Genomic DNA, 14,181 nt, shown 5'->3' on the forward strand with positions numbered 1-14,181 from the left:
CACACACACACACACACACACACACACACACACACACACACACACACACACACCTTTAGTGTCAGTATTCCCATGAAGCATGCATGCAGAAATAGCCTTTTCTGAGGCTAACAGACAGGGTTCTTAAAGGTCCAAAAAGACTGGTTTATTTAAGACAAATACCTGTAATTACATGTTGGCCTCCAAGATAGCTGGATCTAAGCTCAAAGAGGCAATTAAATCCAGTTCTTTTTGAATCAGCTACTTGGGTGATTTAGATTTTTACAATCTGATGACCTCCAAAATAAAAAAAAAACAGTGACCCACTTTATCTTTTAATATTTTTTTCCTTTCACAAGCTTTCATTCACATCAAGGGATCTAATTTACAAGAAATTCTCCTGGGTGTTGGAAACAAAGATATCATCTTATTAATGTATGAAACTTTGTCCCTACGTAAAAAAACAAAAAAACTAGCCTAAGACCCAATGTTAATTCAGCACCACTTCCTGCCATAAAGGACATCTACAGGAAGCGGTGTCTGAAAAGGGCTGGGAAAATCATCAAAGACCCCAGTCACCCATCACATGGACTCTTCACCCTCCTGCCCTCTGGGAGGCGCTACAGGAGCCTCCGGACTAAGACCACCAGGTACCGGAACAGCTTCTTCCCCACAGATGTCAGACTCCTGAACTCTGCCTCACATTACACACATGACCTGGAGATACAACCACCTACACACACACACAATGGACAACTGTACCCTCATACACACAATAATAACATGGACTGAACCACCACTCACAACCACTAGCACTTTATATAGCCTCTGTAGAAATTATCCACATATCTCACTTATCTTAACTGCACTACTGTATAATTCTGTGTAAATAATCATTCTGTACAATACGATAATTTTAATTCTACAACTGTTTATAACCTGCATAGTTCACATTTCTGTATAGCTGTATATCTCATGTTTCTGTATAGTTGTTTTATTTCATATTCTGTATAGTTTTTCATATTTATATCCTGTTCATAGCCTGTACATAGCTTGTAGTCACTACAGCCTGTATATACTTATAGTTATAGCATATTCATAACATACCGTGTACATTATAACATACCATAATAGACCCATTTCTGTAATATACTTACATATCTATATTATTGCTAATATATATTTGTAATATATCTATATCATGGCTAAAGCACTTCTGGGTGGATGCAAACAAGGCATTTCGTTGCCTTGTACCTGTGACATGTGCAATGACAATAAAGTTGAATTCTATTCTATTCTATAAGTGGCCAAAATTTCAGATAATGAGGCTAGCATATGTTTAAGTAATTTCACTGACATAAAAACCTGAGGTTTCTGACTGATCTGAAGAGTGAGTTTTCTTCTACTCTGTATGACGTCAGAGAAAGGGATATCGTCAGGACGGCCATCCTGGGACAGCAGAAGCCCCACCTACTCACCGGCTATTTAAATCTTGCTTGCGAGGGGCAGCCAATAAAAGAAACTGGGCTTAATGGGAGCTAACAGTCAGTAAATGAACTGAGGCTGCACCAAGGAACAGTGTAATGTAAGTGAGGATTATACAGAAGAAAGTGTCCTGATGCATGCTCAATCTTTCAGGTAAGGAAATTCTGTTCAACTGGATGTCAGTGGGTTCAGTTTATTTGCATAATTACTGAAACTAGCACCACTGTCAAACAATGGGCTATGAGGTCAGCTTCTTGATTATTAATATGCAAGTTTTCATGACCATTGGTCAACAAAGTGGGGAACCCATGGCACACCCATGTTTCTGCCTGTAGTACTGACCCTTGTATGTGAAACAGTTCCAAGAGCAAACACAGTTGGTCAGTGCTGAGAGTTTCAGTTCAGTTTCAGTTTTACTTCTATAGCACATACGGAGGCCATCCTGATGTGCGTTCTCAGAAATGTAACAAGAAATCATTCTCCCGCCTGGGTCGGTCTGCTTTTATGCACAGCACTGTGCTGTAGTCAAGCAATGCCACTTCCTCACATACACAGTGACAATGGAACAATGGAAGATCTGTGCTGAGAGTCAAGGAAGGTGTGAATGTGCGTCTTTTATATTTGCAGGTCAGTCAATGTGTGGGATATTTTGTATAGGTACGGCAGGCATTTCTGAAAGTTGTAACACAGAGGTTTGGCCTGACTTGGATCTGAGCAACTCTGAGTGAGCAAATGCAAATGTGCCAGGCCTCAAGGATAATGGTTGGTTTGCACAACAAAAGCTGGAGGAGAAACGAGCTGATGACCTGTGAAAATCTCAGCAGGGGTGCTTAACACCTCGGGACTTGCACCAGAAAATAAAAAACCCAGTAATTCTAGGGGGTGTTGGGTTTAGGGAAGTTAAGCAAATTTGCGCAGGTTTAGTAAATCTAGTGTTTTAAAAGACCCAGGTACATCAAAGTGCTTCACAGATGAGCCGCATTTGCGGGGTTACAACAATAAAGTAGCAAAGAAAATACACCCCCTGTAAATAGGTTGAGGAAGATTACAGTGAATGTCTTACAGACTTCTGCTCAGATCTCTAAAAAGAGATTTCAAAATTAAAAAGAAAAACGAGTACCAAGTAGGACACGGGTGTCAAATTCACTTTCGCTAACGTAAGGGTCACACCAAGGGTCAGACATGTAGTTTATTAACAGGATTTCATTTGATTGGGAAATTATGCATCTTGTAGCCTATTTGTGTATAGTTTGGTTTGTATAAAGCAGGAGTGTATAACATAAGGCGCAGGTGCCAGAACTGGCCCAGTGAAGACTCTGATCTGGCCCATGGAAAGGAAAATGTGGAGGACTTAAATTTGGTACTTTTAACTATATTTTTTATTACATTTTACAGCCTACTCCTTCCTACTCGACCCTCTCCAAAAAAACACACCACAGTATTTAAATTATAGAATTCTGTTATTTCACACATTTACTTCTTAAAATTAAGCCCAAAGAGTCATGCTGACAGATTTCCTTCATTTAATTTAGCAACATTTCTCAAACATACTGTTAAAATTGTGTTATTTTGTCTTATATAAAGATCGTGTCATTGATTAAATGTGTAGTTAAAATGTGTTACATTGACAGAAAGTTGAGTGTTACTGGTCCAGCCCACATAATTTGAAAGTGGTCCCACAATGTAAAATGAGTTTGATGTGCCTGGCATAGAGGATTAAGCCAGAAAACAAAAGTTTCTTAACCATGAGAGCATTTTATCAAGAAAAAATATTGCATTCTGACTACAATTCAAACAAATTATAACAAATTGACTTAGAAGCCTGTATTTACAGTTGATGTAAAAGCTTAGAACAATGGCGAATATTTTATTTTAACAAGTCTCATATAGGCTGTTTTGCAGGCCTGAACATCAGAGCTCAGTAACTGTCTCATTAAAAACATAAGGCAAGGAAAACAGCTTTTACCGTACAGCCGAGCTTCTGCCATGAAGCTGGCTGCCGATACAAAACCGACACCGTTGCATCTCCATCACTTTGAGTTTGGCCTTGAAGGAACACACAGTTGCACAGCTTTTTTTTTTGTTCAGGGACTTTCCAAAGCCTTTGTTCCTTGTCCATGACTCCATACCTTTACTGGTATGTGGATTCAGACAACAAATTAAGTTCTTTGAAAACAGAAATTGCCTCTTTACACTCGGTGAAGGCATAGTTTATTCAGTCTCCTACCACAGCTGAAATGGTCTGCCTTAAGAACTAACTTTCCTGTTTGTTGCATCCAGTTTTAGCACGTGTGTGAGGTGCACACTGCTTTGCAGATGACTTCTACAACCGAGTAGGTCAAATTGAAATTTATTTAAGAACCTAAAGCGATATGCAGGCTGGATTAACATTTGTGAAGGGCCAACTTTTTCCTGTGGGCCATGACTTGGACACACTGTAGATTATAGAAAAATCTCCAATTCACATAACTTACATGACAGTTACAACTTTAGATTTTTACTAAAAGGGCATCACAGGCTTGTCTGTATACAAAAGAAACAGGCGAAGAGAGAGGGAAGAGAAAGACCACGGCACTCGTGATATAGTCTTTTCAGAACTCTTTCTCCTTTAACCTACACCTCCTCCTCCTTCACCAATCCCTCCTCCCTCCATCTCCCCAACCACCCGCCAACTCTTTCCACTTGGACCATTAATTCTCTCAGCATGCTCTAGGGTTGTGTGCTGTGGACGTGTGGCAATGAGAGCACAGAAGGAGAGCGAGAGAAGGAGACAGAATGTGCTGTGTGTTTGTGCTCACAAGTGGGGAGGAACTGACAGATCTGGCCCAAGGGTTGCACGGGGTCGCGTGTATGTGCGGCTCGACCTGCAGACAAGGGGCAGCACCCAACATACCTCCCCCTAACCTGGACGGGCGGGCACTTGGTATGTTTACAGCAGGCTGGGCAGCCTGAACACCCAGGGAGGGATCAACAATTCACAAAAACACTGTGAGGGCTGCAGGCAAAGAAAACAAAGAGAAAGCACAGAGTGTACTGATAGATGTGGAAAGGACTGATGAGAACCGTAGATCAACAATTACCAATAAGTCTGCCTTTTTGTAAGAAAGAAAGAAAGAAAGAAAGAAAGAAAGAAAGAAAGAAAGAAAGAAAGAAAGAAAGAAAGAAAGAAAGAAAGAAAGAAAGAAAAGATCACACCGGCCACTAACGGCTTCTTATTGCAATGTCTGGATTATTATGTACTTGATTAATAATCCACACCATTTTTAGATCAATACATTTGTATGGAAAGCAGCCCACACGCTGAGATAACAGTCATTTTCAGCAAATGTCTAACTATATATTAATGCAAATGTGACACAGTGGACAAGGAACTCTGACTCTTGTCTGTTGGGAGTCAGTGTGGGTGTAAAGTGATGATGTTTCACAGCCCCAAGTCGGCAGAGAACAGAAACATGCAACAGAATAATGGACTTTTCTAAAGGTTTCTCTCTAGAACGAACTAAACCCCTCCATCACTTTTGATATGCACATTCAAACCGTGTAACGCTGTATCTGATGAGAAAACGATGTGTTGTTTAGCAGGGCTTCAACACATAAACACAATACATAAACATGTATTTATGTATTGTATTTATTCTATTGGTGCTGTGTTGGTGTTTTTTTTTTTTTTTTTTTGGTTTAATCTTAATGAGCAATACATGTGCAAAAGAGAAGGAAAAAAAGGAGAAAAAACCTCAGACACGTCAATCAAACGCACTCCCGAGAAGAGTTCTAATCAGGAAGCAAATAAAAACAGCAGTGTGGGTGGACTCTGGCTGTGTGGGGATCTGGGATTATCCCTGGTAGATATTTGCTAAGAAAAAAATAAAAAATAACACACTTCACATATTGATTTGTTGCTGCTACTATCTGTTCAGATTCTCCACCGCTGTGTCCCACTGCTGACTTTAATATTGTCTCTTTTTGAAGCCTCAAATTACTAATTAACACAAAGACAGATGATTGCAATTTCATTTGCTCTTTGTGGCAGTACTTTAATTTGTAACAGCTACACGTTAACCATTTCAATTACTTGCAAATTGAAAAAAAAGGAAAAAAAAACAATAAATAAGAAAAATCAGCCGTTGAGGCAGAACACTGTAGTTTCTGCTTCAGTTATCTTCCATAAGGTAAACATCAAGACACCCAACTGTGCCTCATTTCCCTCTCAGTCTTTGAGTGTTCAGTTGCACCACAATCACTTGGTCTGTATATCATAAAATGCCTGGAAGACACATAGATTTCTCTGTGCACTGACTCTCTACACAAAGAAATCTGGGTGTGTGGTTTTGAATTTTGCTCCCAGGCTTCGTATTCATCATTTCCCATGTAGAAAGCTGATCACATGGCAGAAAGATAAGCCCAATACCAAAATGGATTCTAAAACACAATCACATGAGGTATGTATCATATTGTTACAGCCACACTGGTTTAAGTGGTTTACAGCAGCAGTCCCCAACCCCCGGGCCTCGGACTGGTACCGGTCCGTGAGTCGTTTGGTACCGGGCCGCGAGAGTTGAGGCTCAGGTGTGAAATGTATGGTTTTCAGGGTTTTTAGTGGTTTTCAGCATTATTTTGTTATCGTTTTTATCTTTAACTCGGTTTTCCTGGGTCTTTTCACGTGTGAATGAATAAATCTTCTTTTTTTCGGTACTGGTACTAGTTTTATTTTGTTGTATTTATCCGCAACACCTTAAAGGCCGGTCCGTGAAAATATTGTCGGGCATAAACCGGTCCGTGGCGCAAAAAAGGTTGGGGACCGCTGGTTTACAGCATGTGAAGATTTACACTCAACCTGATCAGGTGTCCTCTTCAAGCTAATTTTACAGCAGGATTGGAAGAAACTTTGCGAGACCTAATGATTTCATTAAGCGACTGCTTAAGCAGGGTTTAGGAATTCATTCGGCTCTTGGGAAACTTCCACCCAGTAGGACACAGAATCACAAAGCTGAATAACCATAGCAGCTTTGAAGCTCAAAGTCAGTTTCCATATTCTCTCTAAAACTCCCATCTCTGACTCTTACCGTTTCTTGCACACACACACGCACATAGGAAGCTCAAACCAGGGAGCAGATACCAAATCACTGATCTCGTACAATACTTGGATCGTTCACATCTTTATAAATCACTTAAAGAGTGCTTTCAAGATTTTACATTTGGACTAATTTGTGCAGTATAGCTAGAAATTAAAAACATTATTGAAAAACAGTGATTAAACTGTCTTCTTTAATCTGTAGTAGTAAAATATATATAGCACTCCCTCTGTCACTGAACTGCAATAGCTATAGTAATTTCTATCCAATGATGCAATGCAGTAAACTAAGCAAATGCAACTTTAAATGTAAATAATAACGTTTTACAACTTGTAACAGGTCAAAGAAAAGTCCATACCATAAAACACATGACGCAGACACTCCCCCAGAGAAACTATCCATCCGTTCTCTGCCAGGCTCTCTCTTTGCCATAGTGAAAGAGAAACTGACAACCAGCTTTTCATCTATGTTGTACTACACTGAACTGTGGCCAGGCGGTCTCCACCATCCCCTGACCTTCCATCACACACATTAAGGCCAAAAGGTGGGAAGGTGGTGCCTCATACAGTAGCTGCTTCCTCACTAAATGTTTTTATTATACCAGGAGAGACTGTTCTAGCACAAGTAGAGGTGTATTTAGCTATCAGGATAAAAGCAAGAAAACATTCTGTGTGTGTCTGTATATATGCAATGACTTTTTCTGATCACAATCGAATCCTGCCAACATGTTGATATTCAGGTATGGACACGTTAAAGAGATACATTTTGACAGCAGGGCAAAAAACCCATCAACTTTTCAAAGTAAGTGTCAGAGAGCGTTAAAGTACAATGTGTGAACTGTAGCGCTTTGCAATCATGCTGAATAGAGTGCAGAGGACATCATAAAACAAACAAACAAAACATGACCGTGAATTTTATATTTGACACAGCCACACTGAACAGCCACCTAAGCAGTGAACGACTGAAGCAAGAAATAGATATTTCCTCAGGAAATGAAGGTTCAAAGAATGAGAATAAAATAGGAACTTTTTTTCAATTGACTCAATCATGCTTTACAGAAGAGTTTCAATAATAATAGAGCTACTGAAATACACTGAATTAAGTTGAAACAATCTTATGCAACAAGATGTCACTGACCCACTGTATCAATGCTTTTGAAGGAGAAAGAGTAGTTATGCTGCTGAAGGTCTGCAACTATTCATTACTGCAGTAAACTGAGATTCCTTACAAAAGCTCAAGCTTTAAATGTTACAGTATCACCTAGACTGGAGAAAATTACTACAGAATTATTACTGTGGCAGTACAAAACAAGCCGGAAATATAAGACTGACACAGTAAAACAAATTTATGGAGATTGTGTCTCCCAGCAGATAGAAAGCAACATTCCACTCTCATTTTAACTTTACCACCAACTATCCTGTGAAGCTCCTGTCAAAACTATGTCTTACACCGTAGTCATTAGATTCATTTTTAGGAATAAAACAGTACTAACTATATCCTTTGGCAGTAAAATGAGCAGCATATCAAATGTTTCTTAAAAAAAAAGATTGCTTTAAATCAGTTGGATCATAATGAATCCACAAAGAGGAAAGAAAAATACCCTCTCGTTAGGTTCACTTGATGGCAGCAGTAACAAAGCAGACTAAGTAAGGCTATAGAAACAAAACCCCAGGGTTTAGTAAATCAAGTTTTCCTTTCAGATTCACCTCCCTCGCACTCTCTGTTTAGCTTATATTACTTTTGATACACAAATTCTCTTGTAGTGACATTAAATATGTTCAAAATTCCATTAATATTGAACAGAATCACCAATTTAAAAATATCCAGTTCATTTGGGTCATTGTGTGCTCAACTTGCGTTAGTCTTTTAGCTAATGCTACCCTAAGTTATAATCTGCTATTTGAGCTAGCCAACTGAAATTACATCATCACAGAAAGGGAAAACTTTTAATTGTACATAAACAGTTTTTGTGGTTCTGCAAGTAAAGCATGCAGGCACATGAGGCAGATTTTGACATTTGTGGAAACAAGCTGTGAATGGACTAACCGCCGGTGGTGATAAGCTAAGCGTTTTATTCTTCAAATAAGAAAGGAAAGCTTTAGTAGTTCAACAGCTGTCTGGAAATAGGTGAAAAGGCTCCCAGCAATACAATATCTGGAAGGATTTGTCTTGATGTAGCACGGCTTTGTGGAAGTGCATTCCGGATGCTATAGGCTGAGAGAGATGCAGAGACAGTCGGAGAAATATTGACAGAGTTAGACTGAAGTGTGTGTCTGGGGAATAGAGAATACGGGTGGGCGTAGGAATGGGGTGGGGGGGTGTTGTTTGTGCGCTCAATATCACGCTCTGTCAGAAGCTGTAATATCTCTTCCATTTCATTAGTTGCTACATGAATAGACCTGACATCAATCAGCGCCCGCTTGGCTGATTGAAAGAGAAGTGCCTCAGCATCAGAGAACATCATGGAGCATCATGGAATGAGCTTGCAGTTTGTAGGAAGTGATTGTACAATGTTAACCTGGAGAGCAGTACAATGAATCTCAGCCTGGCATAAACTCTGAATCTGGAACAGATATACGCCTCGTACACTTTTTATAATCAACGGCAGAGTCTCACACACAAGTGTGGCGATTTTCTAAAGCATGCAATATGCAGTTATCTTCTGATAAATCTATCGCTTAGGGGACACAAAGGCAACACATAACCATTATATAATATTTAAAAAAAAATGGAATGAACAATATTTTTTTTAAGCTGCGAATTCTTACCAGTGTTAACTGTGCCATCTGTGTTAATGGAGGCGAGGACACAGGGAAATGGATTGCTAGCTTTGTGCTGAACCTTGTCACCAGTCAGCAACTTGAGCCGCTGTGATGTGACTGGTGGAAAGCGATAGAACTGGAAGGTGAAGTAGATGTTTTCAGGCCAATCGGGACCAACACCCGGTGCTGCTATTCTGTGAAAAGACAGCAGGAGATGATTGTTATTATGTAAAAATAATGATTACAATGATAACGACCGTATAAGAATACAGTGTAAATAAATTAGCATACAAAGAAATCGAAATCTGTTATATTTAGAAAATAAATTTTTTCCCCAGAATCTTTTCAAATGTTTAAAAAATGAATATTCTGCACATCTTATAGGAGTCGTTTAACTTTGTAGCTGCTTAAAAGTGAAAACTTCAAAACCAAAAAGAGGATAAGAGCTTAACTTTAAAGTTGCTAAGAAAACTGGACTGCTGACTAAGTGGGTACAAATTCACAATTCATTTTTAAAAAATGAAACGCAGCAAGAGAACGTGTTATGAGATCTGTGGACGAGAGAAAAGTGTATAAATATATATAAATATCTAGGTTATCTATTGCCACAAATAGAATACTTCTTTTGTGTTTGTTTACTGGGACTCCTGTTTAGAAAAAGTAATCTTTGGGGCTATGAGAACCTCCTCCTTGTGTGCTGTGTACTGCTTTTCACACAAACGCCACCCTCTGAGTGTGATTTCATGCACACATACGCATTTCTAATCCCACACTTGAAACTGCAGTTAGCCCACATAAAGTCCCTGTGAGCCTGCAAGCACCCGATTTCAGCGCCAAGCACATTTAAAACAGAGCAAGTTTCAGGATGAGCTTCTTGCTTCCATATGATGAATAAATTATCAACCAGTCAATGAGTATTGAGGAAAAAGAAAAAGCATTTTAAAAACAAGCAGGGAGTGCTGTGAGGGCCCCCTCATGACCACAGACTGCCGAAGCCGTAGATTTCAAAGTGGAAACTAATAAGAGCGGCGTATGACCTCCCAGTCAATCACAAGCTCTGGTGTTCCACTGTTAAAGACGATGCCATGCTCCATCTTCAAAGAGGAGCCAGCATTAATATTCATTCAGTAAACAGACAAGATTGATAATTATGGCGCCCGGGTGAGAGGTGGAAATTACACTGCCTATTCACAGGCTCCCTGCCTGTCTAAATGGTACTGCTGCCGCTGGCGGAAGCCCAGTCTGCCATACCTGTTTGTCATAATTTTGAGGTAACTCAGCCTTACCTCACTCTACAACGACCAACAGAGATTCAAAATTTATGTTCCAGTTTGAGGCTTTAGTTTCCACTTCAGGCTGCCCTAAGATGGTGATGAAAAAGATCCAGAGGGACTGAACAGGCTTTCATAGCATCACAACATAAACACTTAAGTAAATTTATACACTCAGACATTTATATGTTTTCTTGTACTATCCAACTGATAATGTGATAGTGTTTCAGCTTGCACCCATGGTGTATAATTTGCAATAAAACAAGGGCTGACTATAACCTTCCTTCCCAATTGCTACCACAAAGAGTGATTTATCTGTCGGCTTTTACATTTAGGTCCACGAGTATTTGTAGTTTTGTCTCTGTACATGACCACAGAGGACTTTAGATAAAACAATCAAGACGTGATTTAAGTGCGGAGCTTCAGCTGTATTACCTTCATTTTTATACAGCTTCCCACTTTCAGAGGCTCAAAAGTATCTGAATAAACTAAAATCGTTTTAAATGCAAGGACTGATTTTAATACTTTGATGAAAATAATTTGCAGTCAATGACTCTCTGATGTCTAGAACCCGTGGACATCACCAGATGCCGTGTTTTCTCTTTTGAGATTCTCTGTGATGCATTTACTGCAGTCACCTTCAGTTGCTACTGGTTTGTCAGTCTCTGTGTCTCTTTTGGATTCTCTGTTGGGTTGAGACCAGGTGACTATCTTGGCCACTGAAGAATGTCCAACTTTTGTCCCTTCAGAAACTCTTGAGTTGCTTTTACAGTATGATTTGGTCATTATCTGTACACGGTGTGTAGAGCTGCCCTATCAGTTTTACACCGTTTGACAGAATGTGAGCAGAGAGTATAGTCCTGTACACTTCACAATTCAATCTGCTACTTCTATCAGCATTCACATCGTCAAACACTAGTGAACCAGTTCCACTGACAGCAATACATGGCCTTGTCAGAACATTGCCTCCACCATGTTTGACAGATGATGAGGTAGGCTTCAGATCATGAGTTGTTCCTTTCCTTCTCTATACGTTTCTCTTCCCATCATTCTGGTACAGCTAATTTGGCCTTCTTGGTCTTGTGTGTAACCAGTGGTTTGCATGTTGTTGTTAACACTCTGTATCTCCATTCATGATGGTGTCTCTTGAGCTTGACAGTGATACACCTGCCTCCTCAAGAGTGTTGCTGGCTTGGGTAGATATTGTGAAAGGTTTTTCATAACAACTTCTGTCATCTTTCACTTTGACCATTTTCCACGGTCTTCTAGTCTTTTCACTGTTGCTGAGTTGGCCAATGCATTCCTCCCTTTACAAATGTACCAGACTTTTAATTTGGCCACTCCTGACATTACTGCTGTCTCTCTGATGCATTTTTGGTTTTTCAGCCTAATGATGCCTCCTAGACTTGTTTCAGTATCTCTTTGAACCTTTGAAAAGTAAAGTGCTACCAAATACAAGTTCAACTCTGGAAATCAGCACCTGATTTATTTGATAAAAACTCACATTGACATCTGTCATGGTTTTAGGTATATCAGGTACTGTGATGAAGGTTTAAGTATTAACCTCCTGCCTAAACAAATTTTTTTCCTCTAAATAAACTTGTATATATTTTTTTCATCGTTTCTTAATTTACTCTGGAATATATTTCCCTTTATTTTTACTGTAGCAGCAATTTTCATAGAAAAGTTACTCTATAGAGACTTATTTTTTACAAAGCACACACTGTCATTACCTTAAAAAAATCTGCAGACTTCGCCTCAGAGACATGTTTTTCTGAAATTTTAAATACTAATAAACTTACTGATAAAATGAAATGAAGAAGAGGCCAAAAGTAGAAGATTGCAGCCCTATTAAATTTTTCAGTACCTCTTTGGTAACAAGATTTCAAGTGCTTGTCGCTCTTTCCCCTTTTTCCTGCCACTTCTTTCCTCCTCTTTGCCATCACAAAGAATCGTGTTACTTAATGATTTATCAAGGACACTTTAGACCCACACGCAGGCAGATTTCACATCGGATTGTCCAATATTGATCCAAAAAGGATCAAAAGGTGCCAGATTTTAAATAAAAACCTTCTTAATGTTTTTAAAAATGGTTGAGAGTTTTTAGGGACTATGTTACACGACTGATTCGTGCACAATGTAAAATATAGTGTCGTACCATTGGTAGGATTTTGCTATCATTTGTTAAAACTGAGCAGACATGCAGCTGTGACAGGCAAAGACGGTGCACTTTCAGACAGTGTAATTAATTATAATCAAAAGCAGAGTCTTTTAATCTAGTCACACACAAAGCACTGATTATGCATCTCAAAACAGCAAGAGGTTAGAGAGTGTAAAGGTTGATGCATGGGTGGTCATGGCACCATGATGGTGAGTCCATGATGAACAAGACAAATGTAAGCAATGCCAACAGCGCTGATGACAAGATAGAGAGACACAAAAATCGGTGTGTTTTGTACCTATCGTTCGGCAGTCGTCATTCCCCACCCCCCTCCCAACCCCGCTCCACTGTCAGCCCCTGTCAGAGTTGATGCCAGCTCCAGGGTTTTCGTGATGGGACGCTGACAGGGGTACAATTCAGCCTGTGCTGACAGGAAATGTGCTTTTCTGCAACCATGAGTGTATGTGTGCATACTGTGTAGGGGTATGTGCTCGACATGTACGTAGAGGGTGGCAGGACCTTATGCCTGGTTTAAACGCATTGAAATCTTGAAAAATAGATAACCCTTGAGGCGGGGAGGAGCCGCCCTTGGCTGTCAATCAAAGTCTCCAAATCTCTACACAGATAGTGGCTCAGTGTACAGAAAGATATTGGCAAGGTTGTCGAATCAATGGCTGCTCTGTTTCACTTAGAATACAACAAATCTGCCATTTCTGGAAGCAAAAAAGTAATTAATTTGCAATCTGTCATGGTGTTAAAGCCAAATCTTTAACAGCAACAAAGACAACAGCAATTAAGCTATGCTATACAGTAGTAACACCTCAACCACATGTGACACAGTACTGCAGGCCTCACCTAGTAAATGCCAGAAACTGGAACACCAGCAAGTTTCCCTGCAGGTCATTCTCTTCTCGATTGGGATCAAAGGGTAGGGGTTCTGTGGGATCCAGGACATCAGCCACCTGTCCACTAGAGTCCACGATGTCAGGGAAACCAGCCGAGAAGAGGTGGGCCAATGAGCTTCTGGAGCTGACTGAGCAGGAACTAGAGTTAAATTAGAGGAAAAATTCAGCACACATCAATCATTCGCCAAGCAGAAAAGACTTCAGCGAATGCGTTCTTGATGCTTTACGAGCAGCAGGAGGTAATGCGTTTAGTCCCCACTGCACTGGCTTCACTTGGGTGATTTGCGGTTGTAAATGAGGCGGGGAAAAAATGTCTGGATCTGTGGAGCGGAATACAATGCTGTTTTTATCATTTTTCGACCTAGCTTTGTTTGCCTTGGATCAGTTCCATCTCGACTCATGATGTTTATCTTTTGGGCAATAACTTCAATTTAGTGACTTCATCCAATTAAACTGAACCTGAATTTCAATATCCGGCTGGACTTAAGAAAAATGTGGGGAAATGATGATTAGGCAGCATAAGGATGTCAGCAATATCTGTCAAGC

General features: G+C 39.9%; 1 protein-coding gene across 3 annotated transcripts in view; it reads right to left on the minus strand.

The window, feature by feature from the left end:
* Positions 1-14,181, minus strand: part of nphp4 (nephronophthisis 4) — a gene marked incomplete in the record, with an annotated part of 192,717 nt that overhangs the window by 48,446 nt on the left and 130,090 nt on the right. For all 3 annotated transcript variants that reach the window (XM_042221036.1, XM_042221035.1, XM_042221037.1), the window contains 2 exon segments: positions 9,305-9,492; positions 13,586-13,774. In XM_042221036.1, coding sequence (XP_042076970.1) covers positions 9,305-9,492; positions 13,586-13,774 — 377 coding nt within the window.

Source organism: Haplochromis burtoni, unplaced genomic scaffold (genome assembly GCF_018398535.1).
Source record: "Haplochromis burtoni strain Fernald_Lab_line unplaced genomic scaffold, NCSU_Asbu1 Contig_60, whole genome shotgun sequence".
Lineage (NCBI taxonomy): Eukaryota > Metazoa > Chordata > Actinopteri > Cichliformes > Cichlidae > Haplochromis > Haplochromis burtoni.